Raw genomic sequence first — 21,357 nt, 5'->3', positions numbered from 1 at the left:
TCAACTGACTGTAGTCATTTAAATCATTAAATTGAGACTTGTCAGACAGGATGTAAGGAGAGTTTCTTCTCTGTTGTATTTTACAGGTTTTATTGTAGCTGCACAATTAGTGGTCACGTTTATGGACGTGGTACTGGAAACTCTCTAGGTGCTGCAAAACAAGCCGCTGCAAAAGAAGCGTATGAGAAGCTACGTGAGCTTGAATCTCTAACAGTATGTGCTATATTTAGCCTTAAGACAGAAATTAAATTCTTTTATCTTTAGTCTTTGAAATGGACTTATTCATTTTGTTTCAAAGCGTATAACATAGATTCCACTTATGGTGAAAAAAGTCCTTCTTAAGTTAGTTGGGTTACAGGATTCTGTTGGTAAAATTTATGTTGTGCTTTTATGTTCAATTGCTGAATAAAAAAAAAAATCTCACAGCTGATATCTCTAATTGTTTATTTCAGAACATGGTCTGATACAAACACCCTTGAATAGCAATGTATATTAAACATTTTTGATTCCTGCCTGCTCTAATATCACAGAATCACAGAATTGTAGGGGTTGGAAGGGACCTCGAAAGATCATCGGGTCCACCCCCCCTGCCAAAGCAGGTTCCTTAGAGCAGGCTGCCCAGGTAGGCGTCCAGAAGGGCTTTGAATATCTCCAGAGGAGGAGATATTCTTCTAATATGCCAGTTTTCTGTTTGCTCTCTGAAGTATTGCCAAGTGACTGGCAGTAAGTGCAAATCGCCTGCTGCCTTCTATTGGATTAATAATCTTGGAAGTGTGAGACAGGCAAAAGCAGGAATTAGAATCAAAAGAGCTTGACTTCTGTGATGTCCCAAGGATGATTCCAGTGAAGCAGTTGCTAACACCATCCTCTAGAGAGGAGAGCTGTTGTCTTCATGACAGCCATCATATTTCCATAGATGCACAAAAGTACCTGAATTCTAATAGTAATCCAAAATCAATTTCCGAAGTGCGCAGAGCAGTACATACGAACTAATTTAAGCGAAGGGAAGGCAGCACAGAGAAGGAAAAATCTTTTTGACTTTATGTACTTATTTTTTCCATCATTTAACAGTTTACCTTGGATTTTAAAAGCCTTGTTGTTGTTTTAAAGTTAACTACCTATTTAGAGTAGTCTGTTTAAGCTCTAGGATCCTCCTTTAATATTGTAATATTCTGTCAGCTCATGGCTCTTCACATTTTCATTGTAGTCTGACATCTACTGCCTGAAGCAGAACCTCTCTAGCAATTATTGCAAATGCAGAGTGGGCTGTTTTGTTGTCCTTGTAATTATCATGCTATGTGTCTTCATTCCTGGTGGTATCCGTGTAACAAACAAAATATAACTAAATCTACATATTAGCAAAAAGTAGAAAGGCCCAGTGTGTTTCTGAATTGATTTTTTTTTTTATATTATTGAAGCATAAACTCTTAGAGTTTTACTTTTTGTCAGGTTATGATCTGTAACAATTGTAGGTGTTGCTTTTAATGTTACATTATCAGCTTTCACACTGAAAGCATTTAACTGTCTTTTTGTACAGTCATAGTTAGATTTTCAGTTATGCTGATTACATATACCAAAGCTTACATACATCTCATTTTTCACAGACAACTGCTGCGCAGTAAACAATGGAAATGTTTGCTTTTAATAATTGTTACTCTTTTCTTAATTTTTAATAGGTCCTAGACTCTACTTCTGCAAATGTGTCTGTATAATCATGCTCACTGTGAGAGGGCCCTGTTTTTCACTAGGCTAGGTGGAAGTTGGGCAGATGCCTTTCTTATGCAGTGCTTTGAATGTTCCGTGCTGCTATCAGCTTCCACTTAGGACCTTGTAATCTTCCTTCCCCCATCTTAGATGGGCTTTTTTTTTTTTTTTTTTTCCTCCAAGGACTTTTTATGTGATTTTGCTACCCGTTCTCCTTTTTTTTTTTTTTCAGACAGGAAGTGAAAAATCTATCACCAGTTCTTCAGCTAGTGAACCTAATTCCCCTGGAGAGTCAGTTCAGTCTGGGTAAGTTGGGTTCATTGATAATGTGATAGTGATAAAGTGTATTTACTAATTTTAGATCTCATTCTAAATAATATTTGCCCTAGTTTCTTTATTGAATAGTTCTATCAGAGGCATTGTTATTGCAACATAAAAGGAACAAAGCTACACCAGTCAGTTGTATTATTTCATGACATTTCTAACACTCATTCTCCTATTGTGACACTCTTGTAAAATTCGGTGTAACTCAGTTTTAGTACTTTTCTATGCTCCACATTCTGATTTCTTTTTTTTTTTTTCCTTTTTCATTCTCCACATTCTCCATAAATCTTCATTTCCAACAAAGGGAAAATTTGCTTAACAAAAGAAAACGAACATACATAATGTTTCATTTGTAATTTGGGAACCTTAGGTCAAGCCTTTCATGCCTAGCAGTGTATGTGGTGGTAGTGCTGCTTTCACTTCTTTTATATTCTTCATGGCATTGTAAAGCAAGCTGATACATACAATACTAGAAGTGGCTGCACTGTATTGAAATAAACTTCTGTATTTAAACTTTTAAAATAAAGGATATCATATATTTCAGATTTTATAGAAATAGAGAAATATATTACAAAATGTTACTTTTTTATTAGCTCTCCTACGTAAAGTTTTGTAGTTTAAATTAGTCATGGTGGTTAATGCTTACTCAGGTCTTGCTTTTAAAAACTTGTATGACTTCTATGCTTCTTTTTTTAAATTCTAGGAAGCATTTTATTAGTTTATGATTACTTTCACCTAAAATGAGGGTATTGTTTTTCCATAATAGGGGTATTCACTTTAAAGACTCAAATGCAGACTTGGTAGAAAAAATGAGAGACATGTTGCCATCTGAAAAGGCTTCACCTTTGCAGGTAAAGTAAAAAGATGGTCTTTCTCATATTTTAGACTCTGAATAGAGCAAGCTTCTTGCCAGAGTGAAGCATCAGTTTCCTCCTTTACTGCTAATTACTAGAAAATATTTGAGCATTTTTTCTAGGAATATTAAGTACCTTCTTACTATTATCCATTATCATTTACTTATTTACTGTGGACCCAGTTTATGTATCATGGATTACATGGGCTTGTACTAGTGAGAAGGGTGATCAAACTAAGCTAATTTTTTTTGTGGGAAAAATGATGTCATACATAAACTATGTGAAAAATTTCAGATATGGCATCAGTCTTATTTCTTCCATGAAATAACCTGAGTTGGAAGGGACTCAAAAGGATTGAGTCCAACTACTGGCTCCACACAGGACCATCTAAAAATCAAACCATGTGTCTGAGAGTGTTGTCCAAACGCTTCTTGAACTCCATTAGGCTCGGTGCTGTGACCACTGCCCTGGGGAGCCTGTCCCAGTGCCTGACTACCCCCTAACACCCAGCCTGACCCTCCCCTGTCCCAGCTCCATGCCATTCCCCTGGGTCCTGTCGCTGTCCCCAGAGAGCAGAGCTTAGCACCTGTCCCTCCATTCCCCTCGTGAGGAAGCTGCAGGCTGCCGTGAGGCCTCCCCTCAGTCTCTTTAGACCGAACAAACCAAGGGACCTCAGCTGCTCCGCATATGTCTTGCCATCTAGACCTTTCGCCATCTTTGTTGCCCTCCTTCGGACACTTTCTAATAGTTTTATGTCCTTCTTACATTGTGGTGCCCAAAACTGCACACACTACTTGAGGTGGGGCAGCACCAGCGCAGAACAGAGCGGGACAATCCCTTCCCTCAACCAGTTAGCAGTGCTGTGCCTGATGCGCCCCAGCAAACAGTTGGTCCTTTCAGCTGCCAGGGCACACTGTTCACTCATTCATTTTGCCATTGACTAAAACCCCCAGATCTCTTTCTGGGGGCTGCTGTCCAGCCCCTCGTCCCCCAGTCTGCACATATATCCAAGATTGCTCCTACCCAGGTGCAGAATCCAGCACTTGCTCTTGTTAAATTTCATGTGGTTGGTGATTGCTCTGCCCTGTAATTTGTCAAGACATCTCTACAAGGCCTCTCTACCCTCGAGGGAGTCAGCAGCTCCTCCTAATTTACTATCATCTGTAAACTTACTATGCATTTGAGTCCTGTGTTGTTTATATATGAGTCCTACTTTTTATATAAGGTATGAACACATTTATAGACAGATGCTGTGTACATTTTCAAGTGCATTTTAAACTAATTATAGTGAAAATATTCAGGATATCTTAGTTGCCGTTGTTTCTCTTTTTCATGTAGAGAATTGGACAAAATTCTGCCATGAAATCCACAAGGTATGTATTTAGTTCTAGATTGCTATCTTCCATAAACTATACTACATACCACTTGACTGTTTTTTATATCTAGCAAAGAAATGTCACCATTGTGTGGTATGTTTCTTTTTTCTTGTCATGTATTAGAAAAACAGCTTCTTATAAATTTTGCTTTTATCCCTGTTAAAGAAAATTGGCAGCTAATTTCAATAATGCAAATAACAAAGAAGAAAAAAAGATGTCAGATTCAAACAAAAGCTTGCCAAATACCAGTGAGGAAAATGAATACACTGCGGATGAAAGGTAAGAAGGATTTTTTTAATAAGACCTGTATAGCAAGTACAGTATGTAGTGGTCTAGATTTAATTGTTTATTTATAATAGAATGTGAGAGAATATTGCTGTAATACCTACCTCAAACCCTCCTCTCAGCTTTATTACTGAGTATGGAAGATCTCTTTGGTTAGTTTGGGTCATCTGCCTGGTTGTGTCCCTTCCCTAATCTCTTGCACACCCCTAGTCAATTCATTTGTGGCAGGGCAGGGTGAGAAACAGAGAAGGCCTGTATGCTGTGCAAGCACTGTTCAGCAACAGCTAAAATTAGTGTTATCAGCACTGTTTTCATCACAAATCAAAACCACAGCACCATATGAGTGGCTATGAAGAAAGATAACTGCATCACAGTCAGGCCCTGTACAAATAAAGAAAATTTGCTCTTATTATGTTGCTATATGAAAAAAAAAAAAAAAGGAACTGCAGCGGAACTTTGTTTTACAAATACTTAAAATAAAAAGGCAGACAGCAAACATGTTTTGAGATTGTGGTTCGTGAGATGTTTGTGAAAATGACACTTTTCGATGCTCAAAATTAATATGTAGGAGTGATTTCCTTCAAGTTTATTTTGCCTGGTACAGAACAAGACTTGAATTCAGAATCTGGATGAGTTTCTTGTCCATAGGTATAAGCACTCACAGGAAGTACTACATTTACCATTCTGTATACATTTTGAAATATTTACCAGAAGTAGGGTTTGGAACTCATTTTTTTATGTTTCAGGTGAGAGCTGCAACGATGTGTTATAGGGCTGCTTTCCCTTGTGTGGTTTTTTGTTTGTTTGTTTTTTAATTTTCAAGATTATGATTTAGACCTGTGTATGTATTGAGTGATCCGTGTAGAATGATATTTCAGCAGATATTATTAAGCCTGTTGGGATCATTTCTATATCTTTATTTAATGCTAAGTACACTCCAGTTGGATATATATCATTTTTCTTTTTAAGATTTCTTAAGGACTATAAAAATATAGAGCCTATTGGTGAAGGTGGTTTTGGGAATGTTTTCAAAGCAACAGCAAAGACTGACGAGATAACCTATGCAGTCAAGCGAGTTGAGCTTAAAATGTAAGTAACTGTATATTGACTTTTTTTTCTTTAAGACATCCTTAATCAAGTTTTTGATAGCTTTTTGTTTGTTTGTTTGTTTTTGATGGCCCTTTGGGGAACCAGGAGTTGAACTTAGTGGTCCTCATGGGTCCCTTCCAATTCGGACATCCTATGATTCCATGATTGTCTTTTTTAATAATCCTTGGAGCATTTAAGGAATTTTCATTATTAACTGTCTTTCTGGTATTTATTTCTGGTATTTTCTGGTATATTAACTGTCTTTATTTCGGTGTAAAGCTGAAAACTGCATGCAACTCTTTATTTTTCAATCACTCAAATAACTTGGCATACAGCTGTAAGAAAGTAGATTTATTATGTTCTACTTTCCCTAAGTACACTTGTACAGAATTTTTATGATTTCTGGTTGTTAGTATTGTAGAATGTGTTTGAAGAAAATTTGCTGATTAATAAAAACATTGAAAGCAGCAATGTTGCTTTTGACAGGTTACCTTGTCCGGAAATTTACATATCCGTAATACGTACTGACAATAATTAGGGAAAATGGAGAAAAATGAAAGTAATACATTTTGTGGTTTGTAATTGGAAAATACTTCACGTATAATTTATATATAAATAATATAAATATATAATGTGAAGAGTGACCCATGTTGCTGTATTACTTGTCGTTTATAATAATCTCCACACAGAATAAAGATCTTAATTTTTTTTAAGTAATTTTTTTCAACTAGAGTATTTAAGAGTACTGGCAGAGTACTTAATCAGCAGCTGAAAAACTTGCATTTCTTTTATGTAATCTATTCAGAAAAAATAAAGTTCTCTATGAAATCATAACTTAAATTTGGAAATAGTTGTCCCTTACATTGTGTAACTGCCCTTCAAATTCTTGTGTTCTTCACAGATGTGTATTATTTTCATTTTTATTACAGTATTTGAAGAATCTATAAAATATTTTTTAGTAAAAAGTGCTAGTCTTCACTGTGCAATTTAACAAGAAGTGTAGGCCAATTACAGCAATAGTTCTTCATGAGTATTTACACACTTTTGTATATGTAAACAAACCTTTTTCAGCATTGTTCAGCGGGGTTTTGATTTCTAAAAAAAAAAGTTTAGATTTTTTTACCTTCTAAGAACATTCCATTATTTTCCAGAATCAATGCAAAACTGTCTGTATACTGCTACTTAAATAGTCTTTTATTTAACTCAGTATTTAATTTTTGTAGGGAAATATCATTTGTTTTGAAATATTTGTTTTGTTTGAGATTGTTTTTCTTCTCCAAACAGGAAAGAAAAGCGTGAAGTACATGGACTTGCAGGACTTCAACATGAAAACATAGTGCGGTATTATTGTAGCTGGGAAGGGCTTGACTATGTGACTTATCCAGACTCAAGGTAACTATAAAACAGTAGTTTGCACTCAAAAATGTGTTTTCCATAGTGAATTTTGTGTTGTTAAAAGAAAAGCTGATCACTGTTTACACAAATACAAATGCATACGTGTAGTTACATAATTATTGTTAGGAGAAAAAACACAGTACTCTTGAGCAGCAGGTGGTTTATAATTAAATACCTTCTTGGTGAATATTAAACATTTAGTAATTTTATCTTTCTTCTGTCTGTTATTATACAGAACTTGCTGTATCTATAGAATAGTGTAAGAATGCAGAACTCAAAATATGGGGCTAGGATTAATATAAATTAAAAATGGTCTGCCAGATTCCTGATTGGAAGCCCCTCTTTTTTTTCTTTTTTTTTTTTTTTTAGGAATTGGTTATCCAATAACTCTCATAGATTTAATTGTTTCTCTAAATTAACATTTAAACTATGCTGTCTGATAGAGTTTTTGTTGTGAACACAGAGCTGTTGAAAGTAGAAATGCAGAATGAAATGTTCTTTTGTTGGAGGTAGTCTTCCAGCACTAAGAGTTCTGGCAAGACAGGGGTAATAATTTTACTGAGAAGTTAGGTTATTAAATTTCAAAGGTTTTATGGTAACTCTTTTTCATAGCTATAAATTCTCACTTCTCAGGTAGGTTACCTAACTTACCTAGAGCCATAAAATATTAATGGATTCAAAATTATGATTGGCACAATATCTGTTAAGAGTGTTCAGAAAAAAGCTGAATTAAATAGGCAAAAAAAAAAGTCTCGTGAAAATCCAACCATTAGTAGCTTGGATCAATATCACTTACGCATTTAGTATTGAACAGCTATTGGTTATCACACAGAAAAAAGACCGCGAAGCTGAAGTCCCAGAGTGGAATGCCACCTAGTGGCCTGAACTCAAGGCTGTAGAGAGTCCCGAGCCACTTGGTGCTTGTTCTTTCAGTCCCTCAGAATGCTTTATTCTAAGGCACTGAGATCACACAGTGCAAATCAAAAAAGGAAGCGGTGCTTCTTCCTCTTCATATTGTCTTTTCCCTCCCCATGTCCAGCCTTAGTCTATTCTGTGGGCTGATGGTGAGGGAACTCAGTGAATATATTTCATTTAGATTTCTGTCTTTCGGAATGATTCTCTGATTCAGAGTTATCATATAATCAATCATAGAATGGCTTGGGTTGGAAGGGAACCTTAAAGATCATCTAGTCCAACCCCCCTGCCATGGGCAGGGACATCTTTCACTAGATCAGGTTCCTCAGAGCCCTGTCCAGCCTGGCCTTGAACACTTCCCGTGCACATAATAGATGTCACCACACTTCCTTCTTTAAGGGACAAAGGTTAAAAGAATGTGATCATTTTAGGTAGGGGAGGAAGGCTAATGCTATTGAGTGCTATAGGGAATACCTGCCAGAGTTTTGCGGTAATTCCTAGAGGGCAAGATGGGACCCAAGTACTGTGCTATTTCTTGCTCACCAGGACACGCCTTTATATATGAGAAGAATTTAGGCAATCAGAAAATGTTCAGTGTGAACAAGGAGGTAAACGAAATGTTAGGAATCTTTCAGGGGTATGTAGCAACAGAACAGGGATTGTTTGGTTTGGAGTGTTATTTATTTAGATCTAGTACCTAGCAGTGTAAGGTCTTTAAAATCAATAAACTTTCAGACTTCCTTTTGAGTAACTCCAAAAAGAATAACAATTTTACAAATATATATATATCTATGTATATTGTTTGTTTGTTTGTTTGTTTAGAGAAGAGGGACTTGAGAATCATTGATGCAGTGGTTTGGGAGGAACTGTATCTTGCCAGTTTTAATACAGAGTATAACTTTCTTTTGCAGGCAGAGGTCACGAACAAAACGCCCTTGCCTTTTCATCCAAATAGAATTCTGTGAACAAGGAACACTGGAAGATTGGATTGAAAATAATAGACGAAACCGAAGGTATCATGAGAGGGCACAAAACAAATTTTTACAAATACTGGAAGGAGTGAACTATATTCATTCCAAAGGGTTAATTCATCGAGATCTCAAGGTAAGTAGAAGAGGTATTTTTTAAATAATTGTAGTAATTTTAGATAAAAGTAGTACTTATCGGAAGTTCATAAAATATTAATTGTTTTAGTATTTGTTTAATTATGTATCCTAGTAGTGTGCCTCTTCTGATGTTACAGTGATCTGTTTTTCCAGCAACTGGCTGGACTTCATCCTAAAATCAGAAGGAGAACTAAAGGACCTCAGAGTGCATTAGTTAAAAAACAAAACAAACAGCCCCCCCCAAAAAACAAACAAAAAAACAACAACAACTACACCGCCACAACCAACCCCCCCCAAAAAAAACACAAAAATACCCACCACCAAAAAAAGGCCAAAGCAATCAGCAGTCATCAATTAACAGGCATTTTCAGTGTGTTATGTGCTACTGGGTCACAAGACAGTCTATTGGGAAAAGGAATACTGATCTTCCTTGGTAATAAAACAATTAAAAGAAAGAAGGCAAAAGGTTGAGTCTAGGAAGTTTGCTCTTACTATATTGCAACGGGACAGTTTATCCTAGAATCTATTGCATTTGATAATGATTCTAGTTGTTCTTGTATCATGTATGCATACAAATATTTGCATGCTACTTTTTTGAATAGAATTTGAGTCTCCACAAGTGCATGACCATACAATCTTTATATTGAGATAAAATATTTTTAAAGGACAAAGTTACAAGCTTTCAGTGTATATGCCAGTTATATGCCAGTTACAACGTTGCTTATAGTTTTAAAACTTACTTTGTGAACAAGTCATTAGTGTGGTGGCTTTCCTAAAAACTAAGGATGGCTGTAGTGGGTCACACTACATGTTGATTGAGGATGTTGTCCTCCTCATATAGTGGTTATGCCCAAATACCTAGAGAGTATTAGAGCTGAGAGATGATACAGTGATGCTGACCTTGATGCATGTTCCCCTTCTCTCAAGACCTCCAGTAACCTGAATTTTATAGACTTTTTGAGCCAGAGGTTGGAATCTTCTGTAGTTTTTATTCAGTGTGGTTCCAGATCGTGTTCGCTGCCCACTCTTAGAAACTAGTCTTATGGGCAGACACATTCATGTCTCTTAGAGCTCTTCTGTGAGGCTTATTGCTACACTACAAGACCAAGCCACAAATAGACATTCCTTTGTTTACCTAGATATCTGGGAAAAAGTGGCATGATAAATGCTTTCTCTCCCTACATGTTAATTCTTACCTCTTCGCATGCTTCAGGCTTTGTATTTTCTTGCTCCTCAGTCCCACTTTCTATTCTCAGCTCAATCTTCTACTTTTCCGTGTTCCTATGAATCTGCTGCCCCAGCCTCTCATCCGTGGAAACTAGCTGTAATCTTCTTCCAAGTCCTACTGCTAACTTGTCTGCCTGCATTTTAATTTGGGAACTTCTTTATCCCCACTTTGATCTGTGTTAGGTGCTTGGCCACCTGAGTCCTCTGTGTCACAGAACCACAGCTGCAGGATAGGTTCAAGCTCTCTTCATCCTGAGATGAATGTCTGTTTGTGCCTGGCATGAGTGGAGTCTTCAAATAGGGCACTACTGTTATTAAACGTGCGTGGACTTGGTTGTTCTCGAACAGAAGAACTGTGCTGGGCATTCTTGACACAAAGATCGCTTCCCGTGAAACCTTAAGTCTCTCCTGGCCTTATAGTCCACTGGATCTTCTTTGAGTTAGACACGATGAGGCTGTTTGTTTTTAACAGCATTCAGAAATGTAGTTTATTCTTTGGAACGATAGACGGCTTGGAAAGCTTCATCCAAACATACACAATTTTATTTTAGTTGCTGATGACTTTGTCAAATTTAAAAATGCTAAGTTCAATGAAAACTGTGAGATGCCTGTAGCAAGCCCCAACTCTGCAGTCAACTTCGTTACAGATGCTCCTACTGTGACTAGAAGAAACTATACTTTGAGTGGAATTCCATGTAAGCCTAAATGCTTTGCACAAATTCATCAAATTCCAAGACTAGGATTGAAGACTAAAAAGCATTTTTGGATATTAAATGTTATATACACAGTGTATTTGAAGAATATTAAAGCATGATATAGTCGTAATGACTAGTTAAAATAAGGTTAGTTATTGAGGTGTATGCTATTTTAAACTTAGTTTGTGTATTTCGAAGTGAAGTTAATTGAACTTTCTTCTGTTTCCCACCCCCAATCTGTTTCTTAATAATTTCTGTGAACAATTATGAAATTTTAAGGGGAGCACTTCTGTGGCTGATTATACTTGATGATAAACCTTGGTCATACAGTAATTTACTAATTTACTTTTTTTTTATATATGTGTATATAGCCTCAGAATATATTCATATCGCGTGATGATAAAATAAAAATAGGTGACTTTGGTCTTGTGACTTCTGTGGCATATGAAACTCTGACTGAGAACCGAGGAACAAAATCATACATGGCACCAGAGCAGGTAATTATCTTGCTATATTACTGTCTCTGTTTGCATTTGCATTATTTGCATGCATTTCACAGTATAAACTCAGTATTGGTTGTGTTTGACTCTTATCGTGGTATTAAACCAAGTTGCTTAATGTTCCCTGATATGACTATATATGAGGATAACCTTATTCTGAAGAAAGCAGTGTCTAAGTGTGGTGGTTTTATTTAATTGTCCTAACATACAAGGTCTGACACTGGTGTAAGAAATGCTCTTGTGTAACAGTTTGCCAGCCATGTATCTGAGTTTGAATTTAGGACCTCTGTTAACTGGCATTTGAGTCCCTCTGTTTCATTACTTGTAACAAAGAGACATTGGCATGCCTTATCTATGTAGTTTTGTAGAAGTCGTAATTTCAGTGTGTTTAATGTGACATCACAGCCACTATTTAACAAGATCATAGCAGAAAGGGTTAAAAATTAATATGAAGATCCAGTAATGCATGTCCTGGAGTTTTCAGGTGACAATTTCTACTGATTTCAAATTTTGCCTTAATAAGTCGTGTCCAGTTGTATTTGACACCTACATTGTTTTTGTTGTGATTTTTGTAGGTCTTTGACAAATACGGAAAGGAAGTAGATATTTATGCACTGGGATTAATTTGGTTTGAAATTCTTTCGGCATTGGCCAGTCATCATGAGAAAAATATGGTATGTAATCTTTAAATAAAAATTAAAAAACCCTCTCACATTATATCATGTATCATTATTTTGCCTTACTGCAGGTATCTTAGGCTGATTACATGCCAAAAGGAATCTGTACATCTAGAGTACTGTCTCTATTCATATTTTCCCCTTGATTCATGTCTGTAAAGCTCCTAAGTCCTTCACGCTTCAGTTAAAATGTAGAAACTGAAGAAACATCACTGGGTTTGTTTTACTGATGTCCTACTGATATACAGATTAAAGCCTTACTAAGCTTAGATATGTACATGCATCTATAGGGAAAATAATCAAAAATCTAAAAAATATCTACCAAAAAGATATCTGATCTTTTTATTTGATCAGAGTATTGGAAAGGAATATTTTTCTAATTTTAAAAAATAAGAATTGGGAGAGTTTAGTGTCTGCCATGCTCTTCTTCACTACAGCATGGAATAAGAATAGTTTCCAAAAAGTTGAAACCTTTGTAGTTTTTCAAAATGAAAATGAAAGTGATTTGGAATATATGGCTTTATTTTAATTGAAAAAATATTACTTCAAAAAGATACCAGTGTTACTTAAACTTTGCTTTAAAAGGTACCTTTTAATGTGTCTTTTGTCTTTTTCTTTGCACAGCGGTAGTATAACAGCTTTTATGCTCAAACCTATCTAGTCATAGGACAGGGATGTAGATGATGAGTATTGTTTCTGAAGTCATTATTTTGTAAGATCTATGTATATGGTTGGACCCAGAATCTCTAGAACACTGTTAGCTTGGCTCTTTGCCAGCATGAGCAAACCATATCAAAGTGTGTTTGACCCACAGATTTGACTTGGCTCCAATTGTATACCTTGTAGCATTCCTAAAGACTAAAGGACTTTCCCCCGCTCACAGCCAACTGTGCAAACATGCCTACAGTCCCACGGTGTTCAAAGTTTAAAAGGCAAAACCAATTGAAAACCATCATGTGGAAAAAAATAGTTGTTACTCAGAAGCAGTTTCTGAAAGCATTTATTTAGAAATCCTCACTGTTAGTTGCTTTGAACTCCACCTAGCATTTTCTGCAGTGACATAAAAATAATTTTGTAGCACTGAACAAGGTAAAAGAGAGGAAGCACACCTGCTTGGCTCAGAAATAACATCCACATGTTGTCAGAAAATAAGCCTTCTCACAACATGTATTGTTTGCTTTTTAAATTATTATTATTTGAGGACAGAAGGATAATGGTTATTAAGTAGAGAGGTTTGCCGAAACAAACACATCATTGTATTTTGTGAAGCTTTTAAGCTTAAAAAGGGACAACAGTTTATAAAAAAAGACCATAAAAACAAAATAAAGTTCAACTAAATGAGAATTTTTCAAACTTCTGTAGTTTCTTTTTGCAGCCTTACCTTTTTTGTAGATTTTTATTCTCCTAATTACTTCTGTAAATTATATGGGTTGTGAAACGAGATGCAAAATATAATGAATAAAAGCATACTGAAACTGTTTATCTCATATGAATTTCAGGTATGGCATGATGTAAGAGAAAGTAAATTTCCAGAGGACTTCACTGAGCGATTTAAAACACAGGTATAGTATTAGAATACATTATTTCAGTTAGTTTCTTTATTTACTCATTAAAAAAATAACTCAATTTTAATTTCTTTTTGCAGGTACCCATAATCAGAAGGATGCTTTCAAAGGACGCCTCAAAAAGGCCCCGTGCATCTGAAATACTTGAGCTTTTGAAGAGTGTTGATAAAGACAACTCACTTAAAGCTCATACTCAGTAAACGCCATTTTAAAAGTCTTCCAGATCATGCTTAAATCCAGTTTGATTCAAACTTATGAAATTCCATAAATATATCAGAAGCAAGAGCAAGACTTAGGACATGTCTTTTCCATGGTGTTTAGCCTTCCTGCCATTGAGGAGCTTGCTGGCCAAAATGGTCACATCACCGTTCACTCCCACTGGCTGCAGATCAGAACAGCAACCATCTGCAAATAATTGCTTGCAATTTTTATGTGGAAACACAGGTTAGGTATGAGCTGAACTATATTATACAATAAGCACAGGAACCTAGTCCTTGTCTCCCATAAGACTGTTGATGTGATAACTGGCCTGTGGCAACTCCCTATGTGTGTGCTCTTAACACATGCTCAATCTGTTATCAGTTGAAGTGGATGAAGCGCTGTCTTGTGGCACATGAATCAAACCTTTCTGTTTTTTCATAGTGATCTTTATATTAATTACTAGACTCCCCCCCACCCCTTTAGACCAGAGCAGGTAATGTGCTGAATTGGAAAGATCGATTTCGGTCGGAAGAATAGTAGAAAGCAGTGGGGTTTATTCCTTACTGAATTTCAGGTCTTCAAAATGAATTTTCTTCTCACTATATCCACAGACACATCTAGCACCTTTAGTGTGCTAAAATTTAAATACTCTTTTAAAGTAGGTTTTCCTTGAGAATGTAAATGTTTTAAATGTTAAGCATCTAGCTTCTAGGAAATCTAGTTGAAAGAGATTTATCCTAAACTTTTGAAACCCTCAGCACTTTTTTGTTTTCTGAAACAAAGTTGGGGTACGCTAAGTCTCCAGAGTTTTCTCAATAGTAACCATTTTAAATACTTTGTCGAAAGCACTTTAAACATCCTCTCCCCCATACTGCTGGGTTTTAATCGCTTATTGTAGTACTGAGGCATATGTAACTGATAACAGGTGTCCTGAACACCTCTGGTGGACTTACCATCAGCTCTGCAAAAGGTAACAGCAGATTGCCTGTTACTATTTGGTTACATACTTCAAAGATTACAGCTGTGATAGAATAGGAAGAATTGTGCAGGGAAAAAAAGATGGGCAAATTAGTCCTTCCGATTCCCATCTTTGAATTGTTTGAAAAGATACAGCTCACTCCTGTGGAACTCCATAAAGGCATATGCACAGAGATTCTAAGCAGGAAAATAAGTATGACGTGATGATGTGTAGTAAAGATAAAGTATAATAGGATTTTTCTAAAATGTTAAACAGGTTAAAGGTGGGTGTTTGGTTAAAAAGAATAATATCAAAGAATACATAGTCATTTTTATACTCTTATGGAAATCTATTGCTGATCCCCTGTAAGTGGTGCTAAATAACAGTCTGATTTTATGTCCTTTTCTAAGAACTGATTTTTTTTTTTCCCTTATAATGAATGTTATTGTTCATAAATAAAGCATTCAATTGTTTTGGACTAATGCATAGTTTTTTGCAGTACTCAAGGTCTAGGAGAAATTATATCCCAACAGACAAAAATACCACTAGTTCCACTTCCCTTTCACCCATAAACTTACCCTTACAATATGAAAATTAACATGTGACAAGTTTCAGCTGAAACCTGTGCAGTTCTTGCACAGAGCACTTGTACCACCACTACTCACCATTACTCTGCGGTGACCCTATTGCAACTTTTTGGTACTTACAGGAGGCTTACAAAAAAGCTGGAGAGCAACTTTTTTTCCTCAATCAGATGAAAAAGGAAAAAGGGGAATGGTTTTAAACTAAAAGGGGGGAGATTTAGATTAGAGGTTTAGGAGGAAATTGTTCACTCAGAGGGTGGTGAGGCACTGGCACAGGTTGCCCAAAGAGGTTGTGGATGCCCCATCCCTGGAGGCGTTCAAGGCCAGGTTCGATGGGGCCCTGGGCAACCTGATCTAGTGGGTGGCATCCCTGCCCATGGCATGGGGGTTGGAATGAGACCTTTAAGGTGCCTTCCAACCTGAGCCGTTCGATGATTCCTTTCTTACTGTTAGGTATTATTTAGCTTGTCACAGTAATTTTTGATTTTTTTTTTTTTTTGCAGTACTTGTATACTTTAATAGTAACTTTCTATTAGAGGACGTTTACAGGAGCAGTTGTCATTCCCTAAGGATAAAAAGTCTACTAAGATTATTTATAAATATATCTTTAAAATGAATATGTCCCATGATCCGGTGAATATGCACCTTTTACATATATTAAATAATGCCACTGTAACATTTCAAAAGCTCCCCCCTCCGTGAGCTCTGAGATAGTAAGGAAAAAACACTCTGATGTGTAGTCATCCAATAAAGATGACCCCACACACACACCTGTTTAGCATCCTGTATAACAGAGTAACAAGTCAATATTTATACCCTTATTCAAACGATCTTTTTAAATCAGAGCATAATCAAAGACTGTGGAATTCTTACCTGCCTTCAAGTTACAGTAACTCACAATAATGCAGTTTTATTTCCTAATAAATTGTGCAACAAGCAGAAAAAACATAGAATGCTTCAAAAATGTGCAGTTTAACCTGTCAACTTTATGATTCTTCTGCATACATTGGTATGAAATCTGGTACAGCAATGAACCTTTTAAAAAAAATTGTCAGAGTATATCAACTATACATACTTATCTAGAACTCCTTTCTTTAGAAAGGCTTTAGTCATGATCTGCAGCACTGTCTCCAGGGCAATTTGAAGACAAATCTTCAGAATCTACGGAATAAGCAGAGAAAAAGTGAGCAATTAATTCCAGCGCAGAAGAGGAAAAAAAGTTGCTAGAATGATGTGAAGAAACCGTACAAAACAGGTTAAACAGAATTCAAGGTTTGCAAGTTATTAATTATAAACTGTGTTTTAAAACACTGAACATAAATAACAACACAAAGTCTACCCTCTCTTGTGCAATGAAATTAGATGTGTTATTATTGGTCCAGAAACACCTGCAACCTTTTTTGTTAATGGTACTACTTTTAGTATCTGAATTTTGTTTTCTTAAAACAAAATGAATATTAATACCAATTCAAATAAGTGCCAGTATGCACTTTCTGTGCATGTAAACACCTTACAGTTGGCTTACAATGAAAACCCACCAAGCTTTTTGCAAAACAGCACCTTGGAAGGAAATTTTTTTTATGTATATTTAAAAGACTTCAGTAAGAGAAACAAAAAGTATATATTCTGACAAAAGTATTAGTGCTTCTCCCACAAAACTTTGTACCCTGGACGAGGGGTAAGCACGCAGCTATCAGACTACATCATGACAGCTTCTCATAAGCCAGGTTGCAGAACAGAAGACAAAGCCGTTCAGATGGCACGTGTGGGCTGTTGAGAGCTCTCTTAGGAAAGTGTCTCTGGTAATGCTGAAGCTACCTAATATCAACCACCTGCATTATCGTAAAGGGAAGATGTCTAATGAAATGAGGTTAGACCCAATATCAAAAAGTTGATAGCCTTTGATTCTGGACCTGAGAAAAGGAGAATTGACTAGAAAGAACAGAAGCATAGGCATAGTTTGTATAGCACTGTCCTTGAGGAAAGCATGTAACAGGTAAAGAGTGAATATATATTGCATTACTCAAGCCTAGGTGCATAAGCAAAGTAAAACACATATGTGGCAGGTTTACCCTCACCTTCATAGGTCGTTCCACACCAAATGCAATAAAAGTGTTCTTCTCTTAAATATGCAGTCAGGAGTTGTAGCTTTTCTGATACCTATAGGTATGTACAAGGATGCAATGAGTAGGGGCTTACATGATGTAAAATGGCTTGAGCTGCTGGTTTTGCTAAAACAGATTGTTTAACCTTTTTCTATAGAAAAGCTACTGTAACTCAGTAAGGCGTGAAATTACCCAAATTTTTGTGCCTACAGCAAAGGAATCCACAATCTCTGGAAAGTTAATGGCTGTTGTTTGCTCACTGTTCTTTCCAGCTACGAAACCTGCACTGAAGATACAGCTGAAGTATTACCTAGCTACCTTATATCAAGTGTATGATATTTTTGATGGAATTTTTCACACTTCATCTCTGCAAATCAAGTTATGTTAAGCTAACAACAGTGGTGTAATCTAGTTCTCAGAAAACATTAATTTCTGGTGTCCAGTTCAAGGTCACCTGTGAAGCATTTTCAGAAATTACTTGTGATTCTAAAGTTCAGCCTACAACATGAGATGAGGCATCCAAAATTAAATATTAAAAGCAAATAATTTTACATTGATTCAATATGTGATCTTGCATATGGCGGCTAAGACACCACGATGTTTAAAATTTCATTTTGACTACTTTCTCCAAAGATCAGCTTCAAAAGAGATAAGCAATTAATCAGTTTTAATGTTTTGTATTTTATCATATAATTGTTTTAAAAATCACGGCTTTAAGGTGGCGAAGAGATCATTTACTACAGCTTTGAAAATGATGAATACATACTTTAAGGGAACATTAAATTTCATTGTGAATCGAGCCATGCATTTAGTTGTGAAGCTTACACTTAAGTCTGAGCTTGTGCATTCATCATCTTTGTCTTCTTCATCCTTCTTGTCTTCTTCTTCAGGCTCTAGCCAATACCAAGTCTCCTTGGGAACATCAATATCCTTAAATAATGAAGGATTTAAATGGAAATTATCTTTAATTTATTAATTATTACTTTGTAGTCTGTATCTCTATACTTTAACCTTCCTTCCAACCCAAAGAAATATGTCTTACTTTTTGCATATCTAATTGCTGGCAGGCCCTCTGGCTTTTTCGAAGGTCTCCTTCCATCTTACGTTCTTCTTGTTTGTTTTTGAACCTTACTCTGTTAAGAAAAAGTAGATAGGTAAAATAAGCAGAAAGACAAACAGTGAGATGCGTTACAGTCAACAGCTTTTCTAAAATAGAAAATCTGCTAAGATTCTAGCCATACCGATCCCTCAGACTGCCGAATGCATACCAGAGAAGACCATGCTAACCAGAACAATGTTGAAGAAGTCCCTTCTGACATCATTTTTGGAGAAGCAACGTGTATTTTTTTTTTTTTTTGGAAATAAACCTTTCAGTTACATCTTCAGGACAGAGCTTTTGATGATAACTACACTTTGCATACTGTTTTTCCACCAGGTTTCCATAATACATGAAAAAATGGTTCATGAAACATTTGCAGAGAAGATTTTAATCTTCCCTAGTCTTTCCTTCTCCACATATAAACAAGCAAACAAGGAGAAAAAAATATATTAAAACCCCCAAAGTTTACCCTGAGTTTTAATTTGTTGCAACCCAAAACCACTGCAGCAACATTGCTCTGGATTATCCATGAGCTTCATATTGAAAAAGATGACACAGTTCTTTGACTTAAAAAATTGCAAGTTTTTTGAGAACTAGTGTATGTACTGTTTACATTGCTGAATCATTTATTTTTATAAATGTTCATTTATACTTTTAGCAGTACAGTGTTCACCTGCTCTTGCTTTAGAACTGAGAAGCAATTACTGTACGTTTCAACTCATACCTCTCATTCAAAGAACACGCAGAATTAGTAACGCACTAACAGAATAGCCAAACCTAACGCATAAAAAGAACAGCCCTGTAGACACTGCTTGGAGTATCATTTACATAATTTTACCTGAATTGATCTGCAGCTTGTTCATTTGCTTGTTTTTTCATATGGAGTTTTTGTCTATAGTTTTCTAGTTTTTCTTCAGCTTTTCGCTTTTTGAATTCCTCATGACCAAGCCCGCTTCTGCCTGTGTAAGTTTAAAACATGCATGTAAGCAGCTGAGAAGCTCTGCTACCTAACTAAGTAGATTAGGAAGCATCACAAACCTGTTTTTATGTTCAGAGGAATAGGTTCAACAATGCCTTCTCCTGTGAAAAGGAAAAATAGGCCGATTTAAAAAAACAGTCTTTCTCAAACTATGGTTTGTGTGGTATATTCAAATAGGCAAGCTGATTTTGCCATTAAATATGTAAATTTTCTTGCAATTCTGTTTTCTGGAAATTGAAAAACCTCCTATTGATATACATTTAGTGCACTAAAATGACCTAGCTGAGCTGCAACCTCCTTTCTTTTTTTCCTTGTCTGCTGAATTGCTGTGTGCTTTTTTCAGAACACTACCCAACGGAAAGAAAATGATGTCGATTTGATAGGTACAGCATACCTATGATGAAGATTGATTTGCTACACTCTTCTGTGGCATTTTTATTTGAGAGTTCCGCAACTTGATGAAGAATAACAGGAATCTCTCTGGGCCACTTCAGTTGCTGATCTTCTGCTGGAGGTGCACTGAACTGGCATAACAATTACTGATGTCTTCATTCACTGATTTTATTTTATCTGTCAAGACTTCATGCTAAGTGCTATTTCTTTTCCAGAATACAACGATAAATTCAAAGAGGGGGCTGACCTTTATTTTGAGCAGTGAGCTTTCCAAGACCATCAAAACAACTTCTCAGTGCAATTCCTGTAGACATGCACATACTGAAATGCATTTAGCGAGCAGCAAGTACTGCTGCTTCCCTCACATCTCTCAACAGTCATTTTTGTTTCAGAAATTTGTTCTTTTCTTTTTTCTTTCCTGTCACAACATGACAGTAATGGTAGGGCTCTTAGAGAGGCATTTATTGACCCTGTCCATAAGTGAAGCAGCAGCTGCAGTCCATAAAATATAAAGGTACACCTGAAAGTAGCATGCAGGTCTAGACAGAGACAAACTTACCACTTTTGCCAAGGGCCTGGCCACTCTTGTAGCCCATCTTCTGCAGCAGAGCAAAGCCTTTGTTCTCATTGCCCAACGCACTCTTCAACACCAAGTCACGCCGCTCTTTCTCTTCTTCTTTTACGCTCTTCTGTCTGTTTCTCTCGTTGGCTTCTTTTTGCTTTTCTTCCTTCTGAATAGCCTCTTTCACCCGGCGCACCATGGGCAAGCCTGGCCTCACATCCTGTCTAAGAATTAATAACCCCTGCAAATATTAGCTCATTTTTGATTCTTTTTACACTTACAATCATTTAAGAGGAAAAAAAAATGACGGCTACTTACTTAATAAACAAGTCAGACATGTAATCTTCCTCTTCATCCTCCCCCATGGTTAGCATGCATGCCCTGCTCAGCCCCTTTCCTCCAGGCACTATAAGCAGCGCTTGCAGCCCATGGAAGGCAGCACCCGTTCTCAGACGAAAGCCTCGCGCCTGTTTCAGCCTCGGGCTGCCTCCCTTCGCGCCCTGCTTCCCCAACCACCTCTCAACCCCACCGCTGCCCGGTAGGGAGCTGAGGGAGCCCCGCAGCCCCTCAGCACCGCCCCTGGCACCCACACAAACACCTCGACCCGGCGCCTGCGTGCGGCCGCCCCTTCCCTTCCTTTCCCTTCCTTTCCCTTCCTCCGCCCCGGCCCGGCCGCTGGCGCCTGCGCTCCTCCCGCTTCCTGCTGCTGCTGCGCGGCCGGCGGCGGCTCCGCGCTGCCTGCTGAGGGTGAGGGGCCCGGGCCG

General features: G+C 36.9%; 3 protein-coding genes across 10 annotated transcripts in view; 2 read left to right on the top strand and 1 right to left on the bottom strand.

Annotated features, from left to right (window-relative positions):
* Positions 1-15,349, top strand: part of EIF2AK2 (eukaryotic translation initiation factor 2 alpha kinase 2) — a 24,371-nt gene extending 9,022 nt beyond the window's left edge. For all 3 annotated transcript variants that reach the window (XM_040551549.1, XM_040551550.1, XM_040551551.1), the window contains 12 exons: positions 87-213; positions 1,937-2,010; positions 2,795-2,879; positions 4,221-4,255; positions 4,424-4,537; positions 5,513-5,632; positions 6,917-7,024; positions 8,854-9,046; positions 11,342-11,467; positions 12,046-12,144; positions 13,647-13,709; positions 13,793-15,349. In XM_040551549.1, the coding sequence (XP_040407483.1) occupies positions 87-213; positions 1,937-2,010; positions 2,795-2,879; positions 4,221-4,255; positions 4,424-4,537; positions 5,513-5,632; positions 6,917-7,024; positions 8,854-9,046; positions 11,342-11,467; positions 12,046-12,144; positions 13,647-13,709; positions 13,793-13,912 (1,264 nt within the window). In that variant the 3' untranslated portion in view covers positions 13,913-15,349. The remainder of the gene's footprint in view (positions 1-86; positions 214-1,936; positions 2,011-2,794; positions 2,880-4,220; positions 4,256-4,423; positions 4,538-5,512; positions 5,633-6,916; positions 7,025-8,853; positions 9,047-11,341; positions 11,468-12,045; positions 12,145-13,646; positions 13,710-13,792) is intronic.
* GPATCH11 (G-patch domain containing 11) lies at positions 148-21,223 on the bottom strand. Of its 6 annotated transcripts, none has more exons than XM_040551557.1 (9): positions 20,912-21,223; positions 20,591-20,817; positions 19,698-19,739; positions 19,498-19,618; positions 18,603-18,693; positions 18,386-18,490; positions 17,534-17,615; positions 16,531-16,616; positions 148-166 (listed from the first exon to the last, which is right to left on the bottom strand). In XM_040551557.1, the coding sequence occupies exons 1-8, from the start codon at positions 20,965-20,967 to the stop codon at positions 16,561-16,563; spliced, it is 780 nt and encodes a 259-aa protein (XP_040407491.1). In that variant the 5' UTR covers positions 20,968-21,223; the 3' UTR covers positions 148-166; positions 16,531-16,560. The 6 variants fall into 6 exon arrangements, with proteins under 6 accessions (XP_040407491.1, XP_040407489.1, XP_040407487.1 ...); XM_040551555.1 differs by lacking the exon at positions 148-166 and adding an exon at positions 6,091-6,727; XM_040551553.1 differs by lacking the exon at positions 148-166 and adding an exon at positions 13,132-14,117.
* A 32-nt stretch (positions 21,224-21,255) lies between these two features.
* Positions 21,256-21,357, top strand: part of HEATR5B (HEAT repeat containing 5B) — a 55,491-nt gene continuing 55,389 nt past the window's right edge. The window contains 1 exon segment of the mRNA XM_040551559.1: positions 21,256-21,340. The gene's annotated coding sequence lies outside the window, so the exon portion shown is untranslated.

The sequence above is a fragment of the Cygnus olor genome, chromosome 3, assembly GCF_009769625.2.
Source record: "Cygnus olor isolate bCygOlo1 chromosome 3, bCygOlo1.pri.v2, whole genome shotgun sequence".
NCBI lineage: Eukaryota > Metazoa > Chordata > Aves > Anseriformes > Anatidae > Cygnus > Cygnus olor.
This window is presented reverse-complemented; position numbering and strand designations above follow the sequence as displayed.

Coding starts and splice junctions, on each gene's coding strand:
- GPATCH11 (XM_040551557.1), bottom strand. CDS start 20,967: ATGCTAACCATGGGGGAGGATGAAGAGGAAGATTACATGTCTGACTTG. Junction 19,740..20,590: donor CCAGGCCCTTGGCAAAAGTG/GTAAGTTTGTCT, acceptor TCCTTTTCACAG/GAGAAGGCATTGTTGAACCT. Junction 18,694..19,497: donor CAAGCTGCAGATCAATTCAG/GTAAAATTATGT, acceptor TTTTCTTAACAG/AGTAAGGTTCAAAAACAAAC.